This window comes from Rhododendron vialii, chromosome 2a, assembly GCF_030253575.1.
Source record: "Rhododendron vialii isolate Sample 1 chromosome 2a, ASM3025357v1".
NCBI lineage: Eukaryota > Viridiplantae > Streptophyta > Magnoliopsida > Ericales > Ericaceae > Rhododendron > Rhododendron vialii.
In genome coordinates this window covers 10073097-10097218 of record NC_080558.1, presented here as the reverse complement: position 1 = coordinate 10097218, position 24122 = coordinate 10073097, and the positions used below count along the sequence as shown (strand labels likewise).

General features: G+C 38.2%; 4 protein-coding genes across 4 annotated transcripts; all 4 read left to right on the top strand.

The window, feature by feature from the left end:
• The first annotated feature begins 861 nt into the window (after window positions 1–861).
• LOC131315743 (crocetin glucosyltransferase, chloroplastic-like) lies at window positions 862–2673 on the top strand. The gene has a single exon (XM_058344939.1). The coding sequence runs from the start codon at window positions 1033–1035 to the stop codon at window positions 2437–2439; it is 1407 nt and encodes a 468-aa protein (XP_058200922.1). The 5' UTR covers window positions 862–1032; the 3' UTR covers window positions 2440–2673.
• Window positions 2674–3845: 1172 nt separating this feature from the next.
• On the top strand, window positions 3846–5530 carry LOC131315742 (crocetin glucosyltransferase, chloroplastic-like). Its single transcript, XM_058344938.1, has one exon. The coding sequence runs from the start codon at window positions 3985–3987 to the stop codon at window positions 5380–5382; it is 1398 nt and encodes a 465-aa protein (XP_058200921.1). The 5' UTR covers window positions 3846–3984; the 3' UTR covers window positions 5383–5530.
• Window positions 5531–6882: 1352 nt separating this feature from the next.
• Window positions 6883–8730, top strand: LOC131315741 (crocetin glucosyltransferase, chloroplastic-like). The gene has a single exon (XM_058344937.1). The coding sequence runs from the start codon at window positions 7005–7007 to the stop codon at window positions 8403–8405; it is 1401 nt and encodes a 466-aa protein (XP_058200920.1). The 5' UTR covers window positions 6883–7004; the 3' UTR covers window positions 8406–8730.
• Window positions 8731–12452: 3722 nt separating this feature from the next.
• On the top strand, window positions 12453–14300 carry LOC131315740 (UDP-glycosyltransferase 75C1-like). Its single transcript, XM_058344936.1, has one exon. The coding sequence runs from the start codon at window positions 12656–12658 to the stop codon at window positions 14060–14062; it is 1407 nt and encodes a 468-aa protein (XP_058200919.1). The 5' UTR covers window positions 12453–12655; the 3' UTR covers window positions 14063–14300.
• The last annotated feature ends 9822 nt before the right edge of the window (window positions 14301–24122 follow it).

The following is a 24122-nucleotide window of genomic DNA, read 5'->3' as shown; positions in this document are numbered from 1 at the left end:
GCAAAGACCAGAGAATCTAATTAAATTATTCCATGTTCGTAGAGTACAATTTAAGAAAAATTATCAACGTCGCCACTCAACCTCAGGAAGTCGGCCACCGCACACAACCGTATACAGATGTGCCTGAAATCATCAGATGTTAAGGTTCAGTTTCCGAAAGGGAAATAAGTACTTATATTTTAAGAAGACAATTTTAAGCTCAAAAATTATGTACTTATATAAATAATTTTTCTATCAATATGGATCTTGTTTGATAGATCTCATTGAGATCTTTTATACAGTGCAAAAAAATTGAAAAATTATTTTTCATTTACATTATTTTTGAGTTTGAAAATATGAAATAAGTACTTATTTTTTAAGAATGTATTCTAGAGTGAAGCTTAAGTGATCAAACGGAGTATTATTTTGTAAGGTCTACATGCACACATCTTGCGATTTCAACTAGTTTTCCTACTATTTGTCCCTCACGTAATTTCCACTTCAATATATATTTCACAACAAACGTGAGGGAAACAAAAAAAAATGAAGAAGAAAAGTCTAGTTTTTCTTCCAATTCGTCACCTCACATGTCATTTAACAAAATTCTTGCCATTAGTACGTAGTACTATTCTCTCCGTCTCAATTTGTTTGTTCAATTATCGAAATACGTGTCTTTCAAAAATATACTTATATCTTACGTTTCATAATATTTTTTTATGATTTTGAAGATTTTGTATAATAACACTAATTGAAATCTATCAAATAATATTCATATTGCATATTAAAAATATTGCGAATTGAAAATTATAGTCAATTTTTTAAGAGGTCAAACACTCTAAAAAATAAAAAATGAGACAACCAAACCGGAATGGAAGGAGTATTATACTAGCCTAGAGATTTGCGCTGCTACCATAGCATGTGCTACAGGTTGCAAATACTATATATCTAAACACTCGCCTACGAATATACCACAAGCACAATTCTCATTATTATCTCTTGCATCAAAGAGTAGATAAAACCACCTCAATCCGCCCCACGCGCCGGCTTATAGCTATGGCGCACCACCACTTCCTCCTCGTGTCTTATCCGGCACAAGGCCACATCAACCCAAGTCTTCAATTCGCCAAGCACCTCGTTCAGCGCGGCATGCAGGTCACTTTCGTAACCAGCGTGTCCGCTCAACGTCGCATTTCTACGAACAGTATCGAAATCCCCGATGGGCTGAAGTTTGCTCCCTATTCTGATGTTCACGATGGGGGGCGGAAGTCGGGAGACGACCAGAGTAACTTCTTTTCCGAAACCAGAGGTAACAGCTCTGAAAGGCTTAGAGATATCATCGCGACTAGTGCCGAGGAAGGTTGTCCGGTTTCGTGCTTGGTCTACAGTTTTCTCTTTCCTTGGGCGGCAAAGGTGGCGTGTGACTGTCGCGTCCCCTCATCGCTTCTTTGGATTCAACCAGCCGCAGTTTTGGGTATCTACTACTACTACTTCAATGGCTATAAAGAGGCCATTGCCGAAAGTAGCGATGACCCCTCATGGTCCGTTGAATTACCGGGATTGCCACCGCTCCACGCCCGTGACCTTCCCACTTTTATGGTTTCTTCAACCTCTGACCGCGCCTCAAATTTCATACTGCTGATATTCAAAGAGCTTATAGAAGCGCTCGATGATTCCGAAACAACCCCTACAATCCTTGTAAACACCTTCAATACCTTAGAGCCGGAGGCTTTGAAAGTCATTGAAAAGTACAATCTGATTGCCATTGGGCCATTAATTCCGTCGGCTTTCTTGGGCGGAAGAGATCCTTTAGAAAATTCGTTCAGAGGAGACCTCTTTCAGAAAACGAAGGACTATACCGAATGGCTGAACTCAAAACCCGAATCATCGGTTATCTACGTATCATTTGGAAGCATTGTGAATGTTCAAAAGGAGCAAATGGAAGAGGTAGCCCGCGGTTTGTTGGAAACCGGTTGTCCATTTTTGTGGGTCATAAGAACAAAAGAAAACGGAGAAGAAGAAAAGGAAGAAGACAGGCTAAGTTGCATGGAAGAGCTAGAACAGCAAGGGAAGATAGTGCCTTGGTGTTCTCAATTAGAAGTTCTATCGCACCCTTCCTTGGGATGTTTCGTCACGCATTGCGGATGGAATTCCACGCTGGAGAGCTTGGCGTCCGGGGTACCGGTGGTGGCATTTCCTCATTGGTCGGATCAAGGGACGAACGCAAGGATGATGGCCGACGTGTGGAGGATTGGCGTGAGAGTGACGAAAAATGAAGAAGGAATAGTTACGAGTGGTGAGGTTAAGAGGTGTATAGAGATTGTCATGGGGGGTGAGGAGATAGGGGAGGAAATGAGGAGAAATGCTAAAAAATGGAAGGATTCGGCTATAAAAGCCGTGAAGGAAGGTGGATCTTCAAGTGAGAATCTCAATGCTTTTCTGGATGAGTTTGGAGGAGACTAGTTGTGGGTAACTTTTGGAGAACTTTCAACGTTTGCAGTTTGTTATTTTGTATTAATTTCCCTTTTTTTTTCCTTCTTATTTGTTTTTTATTTTTTTGTTTTTGGTTAAGAATTTGAAGATTGGTAGATCAGTATCAAAACTTGATGGATTTAAAGTATGACAGCCGTTGAGTGATATGATCAATTTCACGTACAAAAACACATTAAATAATATCAATCCTAGTTTGGATAACAATTCCATTACTTAAATCATTTATTCAGAGACTCGATCTGTGGAAGACCTGAGAAAGAGACAAACCTAAGAAATAGTTTTGAAATGTATAGGTCCGGGCTTCACGCAAAGCTTCCAAAAGGATTATCATATCTTTGAAGAAGAGTATCATGCAACTTGGTGCTAGAGGGGACGTTTTGCGCTAAGGAGAGTGTTTTGCTTTTGCCTCGACTCATAAGTTTTTTTTACCTACACTCATCTTTTTGTTTAAATAATTATCTTAATATATCCTTGTGATTGGTGTTTTTTATTTAAACGACAAAAAATTTACTAAGAAAAATTTGATAATGGATACATCAAGTTAAGAGAGGGGATCCAACCAATGATTTAAAAAAAGAAAAAACACCTAGAGGGCCAAATCCCGCAACACCCAAGGGCAAACCCCAAAAGACCCTGAGTTCCAATACAAACGGCCTAGCCGAAGCACCTGTGGCCTTATATTGCCCAGCTATCAAACCTTTAAGCCCATGGCCCAAAACCTACCCTAACTCTCAACAAAACCAAAAGCACCGCTGCCAACATCGGTCACCGGCCACCACCCCAAGCAATGACAGACCACCACCGGATAAAACCAGTCTAGAACGCAAGATAAAGCCCAATCCAAGCCGTTCATTAAATATACATTTTTTTAAAGGTTCTCGCGAAAAATTGTCTCAATCCGATACGTATAGATACAGTCGAAAATCTGAATAAAAAGTTGGATGATTGAATTGAGCACCTATAAGTATCGAATTGAGTTGATTTTTCACGGGAACCATTGAAAAAATATTTTACATTTAATAAACGGATCGGATCGTTTGTGTAGACCTGTGATAGACCTCACGATAAAATTTGTACACAATCTGTACACAAATGTCTGTGTGGTTAGCAGCGTTGTATGGTAAAATAGCTTTATTTCGAAAGTCGAAAAAAAATATTTACATTGAAACTGTGGAAAGAAAATTAATGAACCATTGGTCGTTGGAATAGTTAAAAAGGAGGTGCATCTTATATGGGAAAAAGGGTAATGGGGTCAATTTGCCTTAACAACTCACATCAGTCAATCACGCGGGAGGAAAAGGCTAGCAATGCTTTGAAATTGGGCGGAAGTACAACCCTTTTTGGGGCGTGCAGGAGACCATCATCAGCCAACTAGGCTGCCTATAGAGGAACCGATAATATATATCTATACACTCGCCAACAAATATTCACAAGCACAATTCTCATTATCATCTTCTCTTGCATCAAAGAGTACATAAAACCGCCTGAATCTGCCCCACGCGCCGCCATATAGCTATGGCGCACCACCACTTCCTCCTCGTGTCTTATCCGGCACAAGGCCACATCAACCCAAGTCTTCAATTCGCCAAGTACCTTGTTCGGCGCGGCGTGCAGGTCACTTTTGTCACCAGCGTGTCCGCTCAACGTCGCATTTCCACGAACGGTATCGAAACCCCCGACGGGCTGAAGTTTGCCCCCTATTCCGATGGTCGCGATGGGGGGCGAAAGTCGGGAGACGATGGGAGTAACTTATTTTCCGAAACCAGAAGTAACAGCTCTGAAAGGTTTAGAGATATCATCGCGACTAGTGCCAAAGAAGGTTGTCCGGTTACGTGCTTGGTCTACAATTTTCTCTTTCCTTGGGCGGCAAAGGTGGCGCGTGACTATTGCGTCCCCTCGTCGCTTCTTTGGATTCAACCAGCCGCAGTTTTGGGTATCTACTACTACTACTTCAATGGCTATGAGGAGGCCATCGCCAAAAGCAGCAATGACCCCTCATGGTCCGTTGAATTACCGGGATTGCCACCACTCCATGCCCGTGACCTTCCCACTTTTATGGTTTCTTCAACCTCTGACCGCGCCTCTCTGCAGATATTCAAAGAGCTTATAGACACGCTTGATGATTCCGAAACTACCCCTACAATCCTTGTAAACACCTTCAATGCGTTAGAGCCTGAGGCTTTGAAAGTGATTGAAAAGTACAATCTGATTGCCATTGGGCCATTAATTCCGTCGGCTTTCTTGGGCGGAAGAGATCCTTTAGATAATTCGTTCAGAGGAGACCTCTTTCAGAAAACGAAGGACTATACCGAATGGCTGAACTCAAAACCCGAATCATCGGTCGTCTACGTATCATTTGGAACCATGTTGAATGTTCAAAAGGAGCAAATGGAAGAGGTAGCCCGCGGTTTGTTGGGAACCGGTCGTCCGTTTTTGTGGGTGATAAGAGCAAAAGAGAATAGAGAAGAAGAAAAGGAAGAAGACAGGCTAAGTTGCATGGAAGAGCTAGAACAGCAAGGGAAGATAGTGCCTTGGTGTTCTCAATTAGAAGTTCTATCGCACCCTTCCTTAGGATGTTTCGTCACGCATTGCGGATGGAATTCCACGCTGGAGAGCTTGGCGACCGGGGTACCGTTGGTGGCATTTCCTCATTGGTCGGATCAAGGGACGAACGCGAGGATGATGGCGGACATGTGGAGGATTGGCGTGAGAGTGACGAAAAATGAAGAAGGAATAGTTACGAGTGGTGAGGTTAAGAGGTGTATAGAGATTGTCATGGGGGGTGAGGAGATAGGGGAGGAAATGAGGAGAAATGCTAAAAAATGGAAGGATTCGGCTATAAAAGCCGTGAAGGAAGGTGGATCTTCAAATGAGAATCTCAAGGCTTTTCTGGATGAGTTTGGAGGAGACTAGTTGTGGGTAACTTTTGGAGAACTTTCAACGTTTGCAATTTGTTATTTTCCATTAACTTTTGGAGAACTTTCAACGTTCGCAATTTGTCCGGGCTTCACGCAAAGCTTCCAAAAAGATTATCATATCTTTGAGGAAGAGTATCATGCAACTTGGTGCTAGAGGAGACATTTTTGCTCTAGGTAGAGTGTTTTGCATGTGCCTCGACTCATAAGTTTTTTTTTACCTACACTCCTCTTTTTGTTTAAATAATAATTACATTAATATATCCTTGTGATTGGTGTTTTTTTTTTTGAAATGACAAAAAATTTATTAAGAAAAATTTGATAATGGGTACATCAAGTTAGAAGAGGGGTATCCAACCAATGATTTAAAAAAGAAAAACACCTAGAGGGCCAAATCCTGCAACACCCAAGGGCAAAGCCCAAAAGACCCTGAGTTCCAATACAAACAGCCTAGCCGAAGCACCTGTGGCCTTATATTGCCCAGATATCAAACCTTTAAGCCCATAGCCCAAAACCTACCCTAACTCTCAACAAAACCAAAAGCACCGCCGCCAACATCGGTCACCGGCCACCACCCCAAGCAATAACAGACGACCACCGGATAAAACCAGTCTAGAACGCAATCCCAAAACCACCAGACACCGACACAAAAGCCAAATGTCCACGAGAGCCCCAAAACGATCCCGGATCCCATAAATGAACGCCGAGAAACCGCAACTTCAACCCTTTCTTGTGATTGGCGTTGTCTCGTACTATTTGAGTTTATAGAAATTCTAACAAAGATTTCTAACATACCACAGTTCTGCGTGGATCCATTTGAAGAAATGAATCTCACCTTTATTTTAGTATAAATTAAAAGAATCAAAAACCTTATTCAACGTAAAATTAAATATTTTCGTAGGGGTTAATTTACTCCCTCATAGAGGCATCATGATTCGGCTGAAATGGCCTCAAGTTCAAAAATCAATCAGGTAAAATAACCCTTTTATGGCCAGTTCATGCAGAGCTTTCCTCTGACTTTAATTGGATCTCCACCAGTAGACTGTGGGATTGTTCCTCCAAGATTATTTGGAGTGTGGGTAAATTGGTTCGAACACCTAAGTTATCAAAAAATGTATTGTCACCTAACATTGTCCATATGTATGCTGCATAATTGTTAAATAAAACAAAGTACTCCCCTTGATTGAATCACAAACTGCTTGCGTGGTTTTTTAGTGGGCATTATTGTCCAAGTGATGTGGCTTTAACAACTCAAATTAATTTGGAGTTATCGAATTATTGTCCTAATTACTTAGATGTTCAAGATGTATTTGTCTAACTTGTCACAAACGTAATGTCCACTCGAATGTAATAACAAGAATGAGAAAATTAAAAAACTCTATTATTTCTCACCAATTCTTCACCTCAAACGTCACATTCTCAAAGTAAATCCATGTCTACGGATTGAAAGGCCGATAACCAAACAAAACGTTTTTTCCCCAGCTACCATATACATGTGACAGGTACCCAATACCAACTATAGCCTACAAATTCCACAAGCACAAATAATGATCATCATCATTTCTTGCAAAGAAGAGTAGAAAACCTCACCCCCCTTCCGCCCCACGGGCCGCCGCAGATATGGTGCACCGCCACTTCCTCCTCTTGACCTTCCCCGCGCAAGGCCATATTAACCCGTGTCTTCAACTCGGCAAGCGTCTCGTTCGAGTGGGGGTGCATGTGACATTTGTCACTAGTGTGTCTGCCCAACGTTCGATTTCAAGAAACAACGGAACCCTTGACGGCTTGAAGTTTGCTAACGCCTTTTCCGATGGCTATGACGAGGGGTTTAAATTTGAGGACGATATGAGTCACTTTTTTTCCGAAATTAGAAGTAACGGCTCTCAAAGGCTTAGAGAGATCATTGCGACCAGTAGAGAAGAAGGTTATCCAGTCTCTTGCTTGGTCTACAATCTCGTACTCCCTTGGGCTGCAAAGGTTGCGCGTGATTGTCACGTCCCATCAGCGCTTCTTTGGATTCAACCAGCCGCGGTATTGAATATTTACTACTATTTCTTCAATGGTTACGAGGATGTCATGTTGAAGAACTCTAATGACCCCTCATGGTCCATTAAATTACCGGGATTGCCCCTGCTCAATGGTCGTGATCTTCCCTTTGCTATGTTTCCTTCAAACCTTGACAGTTCCAGTGGGATACTGTATATATTCAAAGAGCTGATTCAAACACTTGATGATTCGGAAAGTAACCCCAAAATCCTTGTAAACACTTTCGATGCAATAGAGCCTGAGGCCTTGAAAGTCATTGAAAAGTACGATTTGACTGCAATCGGACCGTTAATCCCATCGGCTTTCTTGGATGGAAGCGATCCATTAGATACTTCATTTGGAGGTGACCTATTTCAGAAAACGAAGGATTACACCCTGTGGCTAAACTCGAAACCTGAGTCATCGGTTATTTACATATCGTTTGGAACCATATTGAATTTTCCAAAGTCACAAATGGAAGAGATAGCACGCGGTTTGTTAGAAACCCGTCGGCCATTTTTGTGGGTTATAAGAGAAAAAGAAAACAAAGATGAAGAAAAAGAAGAAGATTGGCTACGTTGCATGGAAGAGCTAGAACAACAAGGGAATATAGTGCCTTGGTGCTCTCAACTAGATGTTCTTTCACACCCTTCATTGGGATGTTTCGTCACGCATTGTGGGTGGAATTCTACTTTGGAGAGCATGTCATCCGGGGTTCCAGTGGTGGCGTTTCCTCATTGGTCCGACCAAGGGACGAATGCGACTATGATAGTCGATGTGTGGAAGATTGGTGTGAGAGTAGGGAAAAATGAAGAAGGAATAGTTGAGAGTGACGAGGTTAAGAGGTGTATAGAGAAGGTCATGGGGGCTGAGGAGGGAGGGGAAGAAATGAGAAGAAATGCCAAGAAATGGAAGGATTTGGCTCAAGAAGCTGTGAAGGAAGGTGGATCTTCGGATAAGAATCTCAAGGCTTTTGTGGAGGAGGTTGGACGATAATGGTAAAGGGTCATTTTGTCTCTCTTTTTTTGCTTTTTTGTTTTTTTTTTTTTCCTTTTTTGGCATTTGGTTTTCATTTGGTTATCATATATTGTAATTGGGTTAAGAATCTCTCAAGATGCATCTTTGTTCACCAGATGTGTATTATGCCTTGGGAGACTAGTAGAGGGTAACCTTGTCATTTTATTTTATTTTGTATTTGGTGTTCTGGAGTACTTAAGTTTAATTTCTCTTTTTCGTGATTGGGTTAAAAACCTCCAGATTGTATCTTTGTTCATCATGTGTGTTATGCCTTGGAAATACATTGTTTATTCCAACTAGCAAATGCAATTGCCTCAGTGGAAAATGCTAAATTGATTAGAATGTTAAAAAGGCAATGAACAAAAGGGACATGGAAAAGGGGGAAATTAATAAATTGACAAGGATAACGGAATTAGGCTCTTGCCTAGTGATTCGGCCCCAACAAAAATTTGTCAAGTATAAATGTCCATGAATTAGACCATTCAAAAGCAATTGTCATAAAGTAGATTTCATGTATACTGAGGAGAACAATGATTCATCGAACTTAGGAGAAATGTATACTCAAGGAAGACTCAATTAATTCTTTGATGCGTTGGTTTGTGATGGTGTTTTTCTAGTTGCCTTATTCCCATAGGAACATTGTATCAAACAGTTAACAGGCAAATTACAAGAAACGAATCTATTCAAAAGTTTTTTTTTTAAACAGAAAAAGGGTGGGAGAGGGCAACCAGCACAGCAACTCTTTTTGGGCGTGACCATAGGAACTGTCTACCCGCCAATAGAATGTCCGGTTCGAACCATAGCTATCATTTGCATGGAAAGACGGGCCGTCACCACATTTACTTAATATATAGCACATATGTTTGAATTTTTCTTGACAAAAATGTAATTTTTTAAAGTACTTGTTTTGCGGAAGAGACAGTTTTTTTGAACATTGGAGGGAGCAGTAAATTGACATCTTTCAAAATATATGGTAATAATGCCATCTTCGCAATTTATGTTCTTGTTTTTTTCTGTCATTACAGTCAATTTACCAAGATCACAAACCGACTAACAGAGATTTGTTTTGTTAAAGAGAAAACAAATAATAGCACCAAAAGTCAAATGTGACGGCCACGTTTTTGTGGATAAGGTGTCTTTTTCTTTCTAAAATCTTGATTAGGTAAAAAGAAAGTGGAAATTAATTAATGTTAACAGCCACTTTTGTTCAGATGCACTTTATTTTATTTTATTTTATTTTTCATATAGAAGTAGTAAAATGTACTAACTTATTCCACCATTCTTTTCTTCAGGATGTAAAAAGATAATTTTTATAATTTTTAAACGAACAAAAAACAAAAGAATTTCTTTCCGACAGGAAGTGATCAAATCAATTGTCGATCACCCCAAATTGGGATTGATTGTCGCATCCTTCTTGTTATCTTTCTTTTTTTTATTCATGTAAATTGGTACATTATCTTTTGAAGGAATAACATAATATTATAATCTTACATCAATTTTCTGTTTTTTTTTGTGTCTTCTGAGCGTTATCACTTAGTAGGTTTCCCTCGATGTAGTCCTTTCGAGTTTATAAAATCTTCGTTTTGCCGAGAAAAGAAAAAAATCTTACATCAATAGAGAAAACAAAGAATGTTTGCTTACAAGAAAATAATGGATATGATTTAAACATAGATATCCCAATATTGATCTGGACACAAAAATGCATTACAATCATCGATTTGTGTGTGTCTCACGTCCATTGTGTGAGTTCCATGTACACCTTATGGATCTCGCATTTATCAAGTGTGTTTGAACTCATCGATATCCGAATATATGTAAACCCATCTATAGCCGAATATGTGTGTATGTTTGATAGAATGAGTTATTGTCACATATACTTAAGCCCCTGTTTGATAACCCGGCTAAAAATGATGGGTTTCGTAAAATGATGGGATTAAGATAGGATTCACAATAGAATGAGTTATTGTCACATATACTCTGTAATGTCCCACATCAGCAGTTGAAAGGAATTGAATATGATGTATATAGGAAAGACCCACTAACTACTAAAAACTCGAGATTAACCTTTTGAGCCACGTACTAGGGCTAAGGGTTAAGTAGGTTAGCTGGCGGAAATTGTTACAGTTGGTATCATAGCACAAACCTGGTACGAGTGCATTGACTGTGCTGTACAGAGCTAAGTGTCACACTATACCCACCAGGGGAAGGTTGCTGGGTCAATGCATTAAGGACGTTGCAGCCAAGGTGGAGAAATTGTAATGTCCCACATCGGCAGTTGAAAGGAAGAATATGATGTATATAGGAAAAGACCCACCAGCTACTAAAAACCAGATCTAGGTTAACTTTTTGAGCCACGTGCTAGGGCTAAGGGTTAAGCAGGTCAACTGGAGCGAGTCGTTACATACTTGGGCTCCCGTTTGATAACCCGATTAAAAATGATGGGTCTCATAAGGTGATGAAACTAGGATCGATAGGATTCACAATAGAAAGAGTACTTATTGTCACATATACTCAGGCCCCCGTTTGATAACTCAACTGAAAAGGATGAGTTGCATAAGGTGATAGAATTAGGATAGGGTTCACCATTAATGATCGACAAGGGACTGCTAATATCCTTCGTAACTCAAAACCCGTGTTTTTTTTCCGCAGTTTTAGGCTTTGGGATTGGATTAATCTCAGTCCTGGTCTTAGATGTTTAGTATTCCTCCACTTGAACATAATTAATTCCTTCTCTCCTTTAGAAAAAACAAGGTCTAGCTAGGTTTTCTGCCAATTTGTCATCGATATCAAACGTCATATATATGGACAAACACACACTTCACCATCGTTCCCATTATACATTGCATCCAAGAGTACCAGGAAAAGTACTCACTCAAAATCCAGGATCAAACATTCATGCATCTAATTACGACAAGATGCATCTTACAAAACCTCCCTGCGTCATCTCAAATGTCATGGTGGTGCCCCAGGCTTTTCCACCATACATGCATTGTGAGGAGGTTAATAGAGTCGGGTCAAAGACAAGCTGTATTGATCCTATCATACTGTGCAGTGGAAAAGAGGCCAGCAGCACGGTGCCTCAGGCATTGAATAGTCTATCATTAGGTGAATTTAAGTTAGAGTGGTGCATTCTCTCAAAATAAAAATAAAAATAAAAATAAAAATATTCGGGTCATGCTAGAGGGGACGTTAACTCGACTCGTAACTTTTTTTTTCCTACACTCCTGCCTTTTTGTTTAAATAATTATCTTAATATTCCCTTGTGATTGGTGTCTCCTATTATTTGAGTTTACAGAAATTCTCTCTTTTTTTTAACATGGAATGGTAAGAGAGTAATTTCACTTACTACCTCCACTAGGTAATTGCTGACTAAGGAGGGATATGAAGAGTTTACAGAAATTCTAACAAGTATACAACACAGTTCTACGTGAATCCATTTCAAAAAATGAATCTCACCTTTATTTTAGGTGTAAAAAGAATCAAAAACCTTATTTGACCTAAAATTAATATTTTCTTAGCTAGGGTTTGCTCCCTCTTAAGATACGTCTCAAGTTCAAAATCTCTCGGTTATAATAATTCTTTTAGGATCAGTCCGTACAGGGCGTTGTTCTAACTTAATTGGGATCCCTGCAAATAGTCTATGAGATTGCTCCTCCAACATTAGTAGAGATGTGCGTAAGTTGGTCTGAACACCTAAATTATCAAAAGAAAATTGTCACCTAACAGTAACACTGTCCAATTTCAAAAGGTATGTATATATGCTACGTAAGTTAAATAAAACAAAGTACTACCCTTGATTGAATCATACTGCTTGAATGGTTTTTTAATGGGCATTATTATCCAAGTGATGTGGCTTTAACAATTCGTGCTATACATGAGCAATATCAAATTTGGAGTTATTTAATCTATTTTCATAATTTATTAGATGGTCCAGTATTCGTCTAACTTGTCGCAAACGTAATGTCCACTTGAGTAGAATACCAGAATGAGAAAATTTAAAAAAGTATTATTTCTCCCAATTCGTCACCTCAAACGTCACATTGTCAAAATCCTAGTTTAAGAAAACGTTTTTTTTTTCCCAGCTACCATTACATGTGACAGATTCCAAATACCTACTATAGCCTGCAAATTCCACAAGCACAAATAATGCTCATCATCATTTCTTGCAAAGAAGACTAGAAAACCTCACCCCCTTTCCACCCCACTCCGCCCCACGGGCTGCCGTAGATATGGTGCACCACCATTTCCTCCTCCTGACTTTTCCCGCGCAAGGCCATATTAATCCATGTCTTCAACTCGGCAAGCGTCTCATTCGAATAGGGGTGCATGTGACATTTGTTACTACCGTGTCGGCTCAACGTTTGATTTCTAGAAACACTGGGACCCTTGATGGGTTGAAGTTTGCTGATGCCTTTTCCGATGGCTATGATGATCAGGGGTTTGAATTTGGAGACGATATGAGTCACTTCTTTTCCGAAATTCGAAGTAACGGCTCTCAAAGGCTTAGAGAGATCATCGCAACAAGTAGTGATGAAGGTCGTCCGGTCACGTGCTTGGTCTACAATCTCCTCTTCCCTTGGGCTGCAAGGGTGGCGCGTGATTGTCACATCCCATCAACGCTTCTTTGGATTCAACCAGCAGCGGTTTTGGATATTTACTACTATTATTTCAATGGTTATGATGAGAACGTCATGTTGAAGAACCATAATGACCCCTCATGGTCCATTAAATTACCGGGATTGCCACTGCTCAACGGTCGTGATCTTCCCTTTGCTATGTTTCCTTCAACCTCTAAATTCAATTCGATAGTGTGTTTATTGAAAGAGCTGGTGCAAACACTTGATGATGCCGAAAGTAACCCTAAAATCCTTGTAAACACTTTTGATGCAATAGAGCCTGAGGCCTTGACAGTCATCGAAAAGTATGATTTGACTGCTATCGGACCTTTAATTCCATCTGCTTTCTTGGATGGAAGAGATCCATTCGATACTTCATTTGGAGGTGACCTATTTCAAAAAACAAAGGATTACACCCAGTGGCTAAGCTCAAAACCTGAGTCATCGGTTATTTACATATCGTTTGGAAGCATATTGAATTTCCCAAAGTCACAAATGGAAGAGATAGCACGCGGTTTGTTAGAAACCCGTCGGCCATTTTTGTGGGTTGTGAGAGAAAAAGAAAACAAAGACGAAGAAAAAGAAGAAGAAGATTGGCTACGTTGCATGGAAGAGCTAGAACAACAAGGGAATATAGTGCCTTGGTGTTCTCAACTAGATGTTCTTTCACACCCTTCATTGGGATGTTTCGTCACGCATTGTGGGTGGAATTCTACTTTGGAGAGCTTGGCATCCGGGGTTCCAGTGGTGGCGTTTCCTCATTGGTCCGACCAAGGGACGAATGCAACAATGATGGTCGATGTGTGGAAGATTGGTGTGAGAGTCGGGAAAAATGAAGTAGGAATAGTTGAGAGTGATGAGGTTAAGAGGTGTATCGAGAAGGTCATGGGTGCTGAGGAGGGAGGGGAAGAATTGAGAAGAAATGCTAAGAAATGGAAGGATTTGGCTAGGGAAGCTGTGAAGGAAGGTGGATCTTCGGATAAGAATCTCAAGGCTTTTGTGGAAGAGGTTGAAGGATAATGGTAAAGGGTAACTTTGTCTCTCTATTTTTCTTTTTTGGCATTTGGTGTTCATTTTGTTATCATTTCTTGTAATTGGGTTAAGAATCTCTCTGGATGCATCTTCGTTCACCAGATGCATTTGGTGCTCTGGAGTTAATTTTAGTAGAGGGTTTTCATTTATTTCCCTTAATTTCTTGTAATTGGGTTAATTTTAGTATCTGGTGCATCTGTCATTTATTTTGTCGTAATATATATTTGTCAAAAATCTCTTGTATCTTTGTTCATGATATGCGTGTATTGAAGACTTTTCCAACTTTTTGACGTGAATTCATCTCAAAAGACAGATGCACTTCTTTCGGCAGTGGCAAAAAATATATTAATAGCTGCAATTTACAATAACAATAATAAAGCTCTAATTAATGCACACAAAAGGGAGCACTTTTTTATTTTTTTGAATGGCGAGAAAGATTACATTAATCAATTGCACGGATTAATCAATTGCAAGGATTACATACAATAGATTGATTATAAGGCAAGAGCGAAAGCGCGTCACAATGCGGGAAAAACAATCCCAATGTGATTGGCACCCGAATCCCGCGACAATCATTTGCTGCCTGAGCCTAGGTGGTTGAGGATGACAACTGATCAACCAAAATAAAGAGAACCAAGATACCAAGATCTTGAAAAGATCCCAATATAGTAGTATCTAATAAGAAAGCACATGGGAAAAAATTAAATACATCCATCCTGATGAATCAGCATATCATTGTATAGCAGCATCCGCAAATCCGCAGAAGCTTGTCCCTGGCAACCTCCCACTTGTCAGTCCTGAGTTAAAACTTGTGTTGCGGTCAACCTTCCACTTTTTTTACCCCTTATAATAATTCAAGAAAAAAACTTTTTTTTTTTTTAAGCCCCTGAGAAGCCGGGATCAACTTGTTCTAACATAATGGCAACATCACGATTGAAATAAAGATGGTCCGCATCTCATAACTTGCTATATATCTTCATTATTTCATGTGCTCACTTACTTAAAAGGCAAAGGGTAGTTGTTTTCCGAATGCATGGATTGGTTAAGAATTTTCTCAAAATTAAAGCTGAAGAAAAACGTACCTTCCGTCAACATCGATGCCATCGAATAGATTAAAGATTATATATTGTAAGAGAATGATTTGTTTCGTAAAATTGATTAAAACTAAAGTTGCAATGTGGGTAAAGGCGAAATTCGACATAAAGATGTATTCTGCTTGACCGATTTCTAGACCTAAAATAATGGGTTGCCCCAAGCGTAGGGCGGAGACCGACGTAGCACAATATCCGGTAAGATCGGAGTCGAATCCACAAAGACGGTGATGTGTGCTGACTAAAAACTCGGGTTGTTATAATTTAAACGGGCTCTTAGGTAGCCACCCCTTGATGATTGATTGAGATTAACTAAAACCTAACAAATTAATTGTATTCTTTCAATAATTAAAAGGAAGGTATGGTCGTAGGGTTCATAGCACTTGTAACTAGTTCGGATTAACCTGTTCTGTTTGAAGTTCTTAAAAACGTTTAATTTTAGGTCGAAAAAGATACCCCGCAAGATGCGAGACCCTATAGTCGCCGTATACCCATGCGCAGCGGAGAATGAGTTTTGGACCCCCATTCTCCCGTTCACATGGGCTCCGACAATGCCCGGGTTCGTCCGCGGGAAGTATTTTCCAATCTAAAATCGTTTTTTCATTGTTTGATAAAAGAAGCAGTGCCCGAACTAGTCACGGTGTGCTAATCACCCCGCGACCCTACCTGAACGACTACTCACTTATTATTAAAAATAAAAAGAATAAAACTCTAGAATTAATCATGCTTCTAATATTCGATACGGAAAATAAACAGGAGATTCAAACCAAACAAAAACAAACGAACGATTTTCATAAAAAAAAAAAAACAAAAATTAAAACTGATTTCCGAATTGCGAGTAATTGAACAAAGTATCAAAAACAAGAAAGTACGCAAACTCTTGCGGACAAAAGAAACGTCTCGGCAGCCCCCGTCTCTCTTTGTTCGTGAGAAAGAGATCTGCTCCAGGTACGTAGTTTTCTTTTTTTTGTTCTATTCAAAAGCTGCCGTGACAGTCAGTAGGGTAATAAGGTTTTATAGGGTTTGAAAGGTATAATCACATAAAGACCCTTGAACTTCATAAAATAATAAACTAATAATCCATTTTTAAACACTTTGCATTTAGACCCCAAGTTTCTTGTATCTTCCGATTTAATCCAAAATCTCAAACAACGAGCTCGAACCACCTACAAACAACAAAAGAACACAATAAATATTAATTAACAAAAATAAATGAATAACAAATGTAGTTTGAAGGGCCAAAATATGTATATTTTGGTACTTATCACACCCCCCAACTTACACTTTGCTAGTCCCGAGCAAAGAAAAAAAAAAGCAACTAAATAAAACAAATTAAAAACCAATAGTTCTTTTAAACCCCCAGGCGGTCCCAATAGGACGAGTGAAGTCTCGTGAGGGTTTTCAGCAGTGATCACCCACAAAACACCAAGAATCCTTTCACATGAAATTCGAAAACCGTAAGACAGCTCAATGATACCCAAACAAAAAACATGAAGCTATCGCAAAGAGATAACGGGCATAAGCAGTTCTAAATACTATCAAGTCAGAAACATAAGTCATGGCACCTATACTCAGCGTGTGTAAACAAGGGCTTCGGTCACAAGTGAAAAATAACCAAAAGTTCTCTCCGGGCCGAGTCTCGGCTTCAAATCTCACCGTGTCATGCACTCAACAAATGAAATCACTCAAAACAAGGTGCATATTACTCAATATGTGCAGGCGGAAATTATGTAACTGAAAGCAAAATACTCTGCACAAGTTGACACAAAAAGAAAGCTCTACAAAGTGGATACACGATCTCATGAACGGAATGCCAAGTATTGAAAACTCTCTTTATCCACCAATTCACAACTCATTGCCCCAACGATAAAATAGGGCTTTCATTTCGGTTATAACATTAGGTAAGGGAAAGTATTTCAAGGTTAGGTAAAAATTCAAGTGTCCGAGAATGGCCACATGCAACTCACATAGGGCAAATAAAACAATGCGTGCCCCTTTTCTTTAATTTTTTTTCTTTTTTCAACTCCGCCATATCTCTCTCTGCTACCTTTAATACAATCCCACATTAGGAACAAGTGTATTTTTCCACAATAATATGGTGTCTTCCCTTTATTCTCTTTTTTTTTTTCTTTTTTCTTTTTGAATGGAAAAGATCACCGGACAATCAAAACTCAATTCACAACTCTACTCATCCCCTTCTCAAAAATTCACATTCACATCATTAACTAACCATTCTCAACACACAATATAGATGGTGGAGCTCAACAAAAAAAAGGTTGTATGTATGAGGCTCAAATTGGTTCATAAGTGATAAATGTGTGAATGAAGAAACGAACCGGCTCTAAATAGCAAAGATGGCCTATAATCCTCTCCAATGGGCAACACAACCATGCAACTTTCCAAATCCAAGAGATAAGTAGGCAATTCAAAACATTTTCAACACTTGACGACAAAAATAATGAGATCAACAACGAATTTACTTTTTTTCGTGACAAACAAGAGTTTATTTGACACCACTCCAAGAAAAGATAGGGCTCTAAACTCACATGGGGCATAAGTCTTCACTAAACTAGCCATCAAGAATAATTAAGTCACAGCTTACAAGCAACCAAAGCCCAAACAGACGTGAAGTGCAAATGTGCTAAAAATAAATGCCATGACAGATTTTTTGCGACAAGCTAGCAAAAAGAACTACAATGCCACCACAATATTACAAGACTGACTATCATATCTCAATCAATCGCAAGCCAATCTCAACAGCTTTCAAGTCTCATGCAAAAAAAAACCCACTATTTTTTCAATTTTTCATTTTTTTTAACAAAATAAATAACAAAGTGATCATTCCCCTCAACTTGAACTATTCAATGTCCACATTGAAAGCAAAAGAATAAAAATATAGGACATAAACGTATAAGAGAGGAGAGATATCACCTCGAAAAGGAGGGGCTAAGCAGAATAAATGATAGAGAGAGGGAGACCCTCCAACTTGAATTGAACAATCTGCAAAATATTAGCCTCCAAGACAACAAGAAAAATAACTAAAAAAATAAACAAGGTAAGAAAGAAAAATAAAATACAAAAAATCATCCACTTTCTTCACGCGAAAGACACGGGTACTACTTTTCTCCCTATTTCTCAAGCGAGAAACGGGTGGCTATACCAAACCATCAAAAATAAAAATAAAAATTATGCACGTGTAGCCAAACGTGGGTTCCGAACATTTATCATGCCAACAAGAGCTAAGACAATGAACATAGTACTCCATTCTACACCTTTTATCAAGAATTGAACTCGGCCATGCCACAAGATAAGATATTTTGAGTAGCACATTTGCCGAATTCGTTTTAGACACTTAAATTCAACCAAATGCTTAGCCCAAACTAGATCAATTTTCAAAGTATTGACAAAGTCCACAAAATATGGATGATAAACTAAATTAAATTCATCAATACCAAGAAAATCATTATGATTCACATTTAAAAACTCTTGTGAAAGTGGAGACTCAATAGAAGGGATGGCACAATCTAGAGCTGGGAGCACTTGATTATTCAGAGTAACTATTGGCAATGACTCCTCAAAAGGCATATAGCCTTCACTAATGACAAAGGACTCTATTTCCTCTCTTTCTCTCGCATCAGAATTAATATCCTCATGAAGCGGCTCTATTTCCTCTTTTTCTCTAGCATCAAAATTGGTATCCTCAGAACTTTCGGTCAACTCACAAAATTGGAGCTTTTGGGTTAATTCATCTAAGAAATCCCAAGCATCTTCAGCGTTTTTATCCAGAAATTCATCAGTGGACCTAAAATTCACCTCGCATATCTTAGGATTTAAAGCATGGCAAAAGGTAGCCAGAAGACTGCCAATCTCACAATTAAAACTCGACCAAGAGAATACGACAAATTTAAATCGCTCCCAACACTGTGACAAAGACTCATCATCATGTTGAGAGAAATCTGATAGTTCTTGTAAAAGCATATGAGTCTCATACGAGGGATTGAAAGTTTTGAAAAACTGTATGACAATCTCACTCCATGTCAATCTTGAACTCAAAAAAATAAACCAACTTTGAGCACGACCACGCAAAGATTTTGGGAATACATGTAAAAGAGCCACTTCATCGCTAGCAAAAGCTTTCTCAAGGTTACCAATATGCGAAAAAGGATTTTCTGAGGCCAAACCATAAAATATAGGAAGTATACTGAACAATCAAATTGTTTTGTATAACCTCCATAGCACTTTGCAAAATCGGCCATTTTTTTTTTCAACAATTTAAAAAAAATAAATAAAGAACTAAAAAGAAAACAAATAAAAAATAACTACCCGAATTCTTAACACACGTAACCGTCCCCGGCAACGGCGCCAAAAATGCTTGATCGATTTCCTAGTCCTAAATTAATGGATTACCCCAAGCGTAAGGAGGAGACCGACGTAGCACAATATCCGGTAAGTCCGGAATCGAATCCACAGAGACGGTGATGTGTGCTGACTAAAAATTCGGGTTGTTATAATTTAAATGGGCTCTTAGGTAGCCACCCCTTTTCGTTTTGATTGAGATTAAATTAAAACCTAGAAATTGATTGTACTTTTCAAATAATTAAAAAAAAGGTACGGTCGTAGGATTAATAGCACTCGTAACCAGTCCGGATTAACCTGCTCCATTCGGTGTTCTTATAAACGTTCGATCTGAGACTGAAAAAGATACCCCGCAAGATGCGAGACTCTATGGTTGCCGTTTACCCATGCGCAGCGGAGAATGGGTTTTGGACCCCCATTCCCCCGTTCACATGGGCTCCGACAATGCCCAGATTCGTCCGCGGGAAGTATTTTTTCAATCTTAAATCATTTTTACATTGTTTAAAAACAGGAGCAGTATCCGAACTGATCACGGCGTGCTAATCACCTCGCGACCCTACCTAGATAACTACTCACTCATCATTAAACAATAAACAAAAGAAACCCTAGTTTGAAACATGTTTTTATTACGCGAGATAGTAAATAAATAAAAGTTCTAAATTAAACATGAATCAACGAACAACTTTTATAAAGAACGGAATTTAAAACTAGTTACTGAATTGCGAGTAATTGAACAAAACATAAAAACTTGAAAGGAAAAATACTGTAAGCAATATGTAGAACAAAGAACGGTAGCAGCAGCCTTTTTTCTTCTTTTCCACGCAGCCCCTTGTGCGCAGCTTTTTCTCTTTTTTCCCAGGACTGGCCGAACTCATCAGTAGGGTAACAAAGTTGGTTTTATAGGGATTGAAGGGAATAATTACATAGTAGCCCTTGGACTTTACATAATAAAACATTAGTCATTCAACTTCGAAGAACTTTGCATCTTGATCCAAAACTTCTATAAAATCTTCTTTTTACCCAAATTATTGGAAACCGAGCTCGAGCAATCTATAAACATTAAAACACAGAATAAAAATTAGTTAACATAAATAAAGGACTAATAAATATAGATTGGAGGGCCAAAATATGTATATTTTGGCACTTATCATATTCGGTGGAGGATTTTAGGATTTTTCTGGATGGAGTTAGGGTGTTGAAGCTGTAAGTTGGTTTGGGTGGTAAGGTGCTTTGCCATCCAATTTTCTATTGGAGGGCTTTTTGTTTTTGGTCCTTTTTTTTTCTTGTTTTGTTCGAGCATGTGTGTTTCTCCATGTTCGAGCCCTCGTTGTATCCGATTTCGAGGTTTTATAAAAGTTTCGTTTTACCGAGAAAAAAAAAATTAAAAATAAGTAATTAAAAAATAAAAACCTTAGTGGAATTGCGCCTAAATTGTTTGTTGTCTATGGTAGTAAAGCTAGATTATGCGTGTTTAATTAATACAATGTAGCTAAAAGTGCGAGACGAGTAATGTTTGAAACGGTAGTTTTTAAGATATATATTGTAATGTTAATGATTTTGGTTTTATATCTCTCAAATGCTTAAAATGCTTTGGTATAAAGACTTTTTCCTCCTTAACTATTTTTAAATATTCAAACTTCGCTTTAGGCTTTAGGCCCCGTAAATTACAAAGCTGTTCCTACTGATAATAATGCCATCTACGCAATCTATTTTACTGTTTTCTGCCATTATAGTCTATCTACCACGCACAGCTGACGAGTCACTAATAGCAGAGATTTTTAATCAAAGAAATGTGAAACCCAATAGTGGCACCGAAAGTCAAAGGTGACGGCCACGTGTTATGGATAAGGTTTTTTTTTTTTTTTTTATTCCTAAAATCTAGATTAGGTAAATAACGTGGAAATCTATATTATAAAACAGAGTGGTTTTTGTCTATACATATAAATCCAGCACCCTCTACAACCGTCCGATCAATATTTCATATTAGTTGTAGCCGTTTGATCGAGAGAGTACTTCCTAATATAAACTCTCCTAACCTTATGACCGATAAATCCTTTCAATTAATTGCTTTTACGTTGTTTCCTTAAGAAGGTTTTCCTATTTAATTTTCCTACATCCAACTCAATAATTTCCTTTTAGGTTGATTTTTTAACATTCAAAAACGAAACAAACCTTTTTTGATTCATATTCTAAAAGAAAACATTTTTTGTTTTTTAAAGTTGATAATTACGTTGTTTCCTTAAAACGGAGTAGTATCTATAATACTCTATAATACAATTCACGACGGTGTGGTGGCCCACACATTTTTCCTGCATAAATCTTGGCTGTTGAATTTAGGACATATTTCTCTGCACAAATCTCCCTTCATTCAACCATTGGCATTAGATGACTCAGATTGATTTCATCCGATGGTTGAGAGTTGCTCAATATGGTTTCAGTCGAATTTTTGGTAATGATTGGGTGGACTAGAGTAGCTCATTACGGGAAGATTATGAACTATAATTACGGTCATACAAAGACTGATTTATACAAGATTTTTGGTAATGATTTCTGAAATTGCCATTGATTGGCGTTGATTGGGTGAGAATATAATGACATGCTATTGGAAAATACAATGATGTGCTATAAATCGGGTAAGATAATATAATCACATGCAATAATGCCGTTGATTGGGTGAACAAATTTTGGTAATGATTTATTTGCCTTTGAATGGACTACGAATTTTGGTAAAGATTTATTTGCCTTTGGGTGAACGAATTTTGGTAATGATTAATTTGTTCAAAATAGCCAATTTTGAACAAAATTTTGGCTAAGTCGAATTTTGGGTGAACGAATGTCGCTCTCTCTCCCTAATCATTTTCTTTCCGGTTCTCTTTCCTGTCTCCCTGACTCTCGCTCTCTCTTCAGTTCTCTTTCCACATGTATGACTCTTTGTTCTCTTTTTTTTTGAACAAACGGTTGTGGCGGCTGTGAATTGAAAAATTAGTTGTTTAGAAAATTAGTTCTTTGTTCTCTACTCACTGTGAATTCTTTATCCGGTTCTTTTTTTTTTTTTTCCATGTCTTGGAATATCAAAGCTTTCTATTTTAATTTAAAGCACAATAGGCGTCCGTGTTCTCATTTCAATTTTGAATATCGATGAAAACAGATAGGTTGGTGTGTGCCCTTTTTTTCAAAGCAGGATTTTTACATACTCCAAAGCAGGATTTTCCTCCATTCAATTGTTGTGAAAGCATTTTACTAAGAAGTATGGGAACCAGGTACATAAGGCCTAACCTATCTATTCCCAAATTACATTTAAACAAATCGAATTTTGAGTAAAAGATGACAATAACTCAAATAAATCTTACACAATCTTAAGTGTCTCCAATGTTCACAACGGCTGGAATTGCTTTTTTGGATCCTATGATAACCTCAATTGACTTCTACTATATAATTATGAGTTTTTTTTTACCTGATCACGGGTACTATTGTTTGCGTGAAGAAGAGAAAAGAAGATAAGAAAGCATTAGGTTGAGGCTGTGAGTAAACTATTTTTTTTTTACCCGATCACGGGACAGGTACGATTGGCATTTGTTCAGTTTTGTTGGTGACGTCGATGATAACCATTAGTGTAGTATCCCACTGTACTAGAGATTGTAGTATTTCCTGATCACGTGTACGATTGACTTTTGAACGATTTGCCGTTGGCATGGGTTTCTAAATGGGTTTTGAGATACTTTGTTTAAGTAGTTTGAATTTATTCTGTTTATTTTGAGATACTATTTGGATATGTGTAAAAGCTTAACATGGTGGTGTTATATTGGTGTGATTTTGAAAATATTGTTCTTTTTTCTGCCTCTTACATCTATTGTGAAAAAGAAGGCTCAATGGCCCAAGAAGAAAAAATTTACACGAACTTCTGCCAAGGAAAAGGAAAATGCACCGGTATGATTTTTTGAATTTTTGTATAGTTTTTATAGAAAAGTTAAGGTTCGACCTCTTTCAAGTCTCTCTATTAATTCTATGCAGGATTGACCTCCTCTACAAAGGGAAAAAAGTGTATGTGATGAGCAAAACGTCAATGTCATCCGTAGCAATGAGGTAAGTCCATCAATTTATTGACAAAAAAAAAAGATGTCCATCAGTTCCATACATATATATTCACTATTTTCTTTTGTAAATTTTGACAATACACCATACCTTACTTTTATAGGACGAACGGAAATAAGAATCGGTTCAGGCAAAACAAATGTCAAATAGAGGGAAAGAGAAGGCAACTTATGCCATGGGAAATGAAAATGAATGGGTATGACTATTTCATTTCTCTAAACTTCTTTAGAATCAAATAGACATGTCATCTTCTGATTATTTTATTAACAACTGACTTTGTACATTGAGATTCAACCTCTTCGAGACAAAAAATATTGGAATAGTAATCCGTGATGAGCGGGATCACAATGTCATCCATGTGGAGAATGAAAATCAAAATTCAAGGGTATCATTTGCCTTTCTTTTGGTAGTTTTAAAAATTATCCGGAGTCAGAATGACAAACTATGAAAGCATCTCTAAACTACACCTGTCTTTTTTGAGTCTAATCTAAAACAACGTCATGCAAACA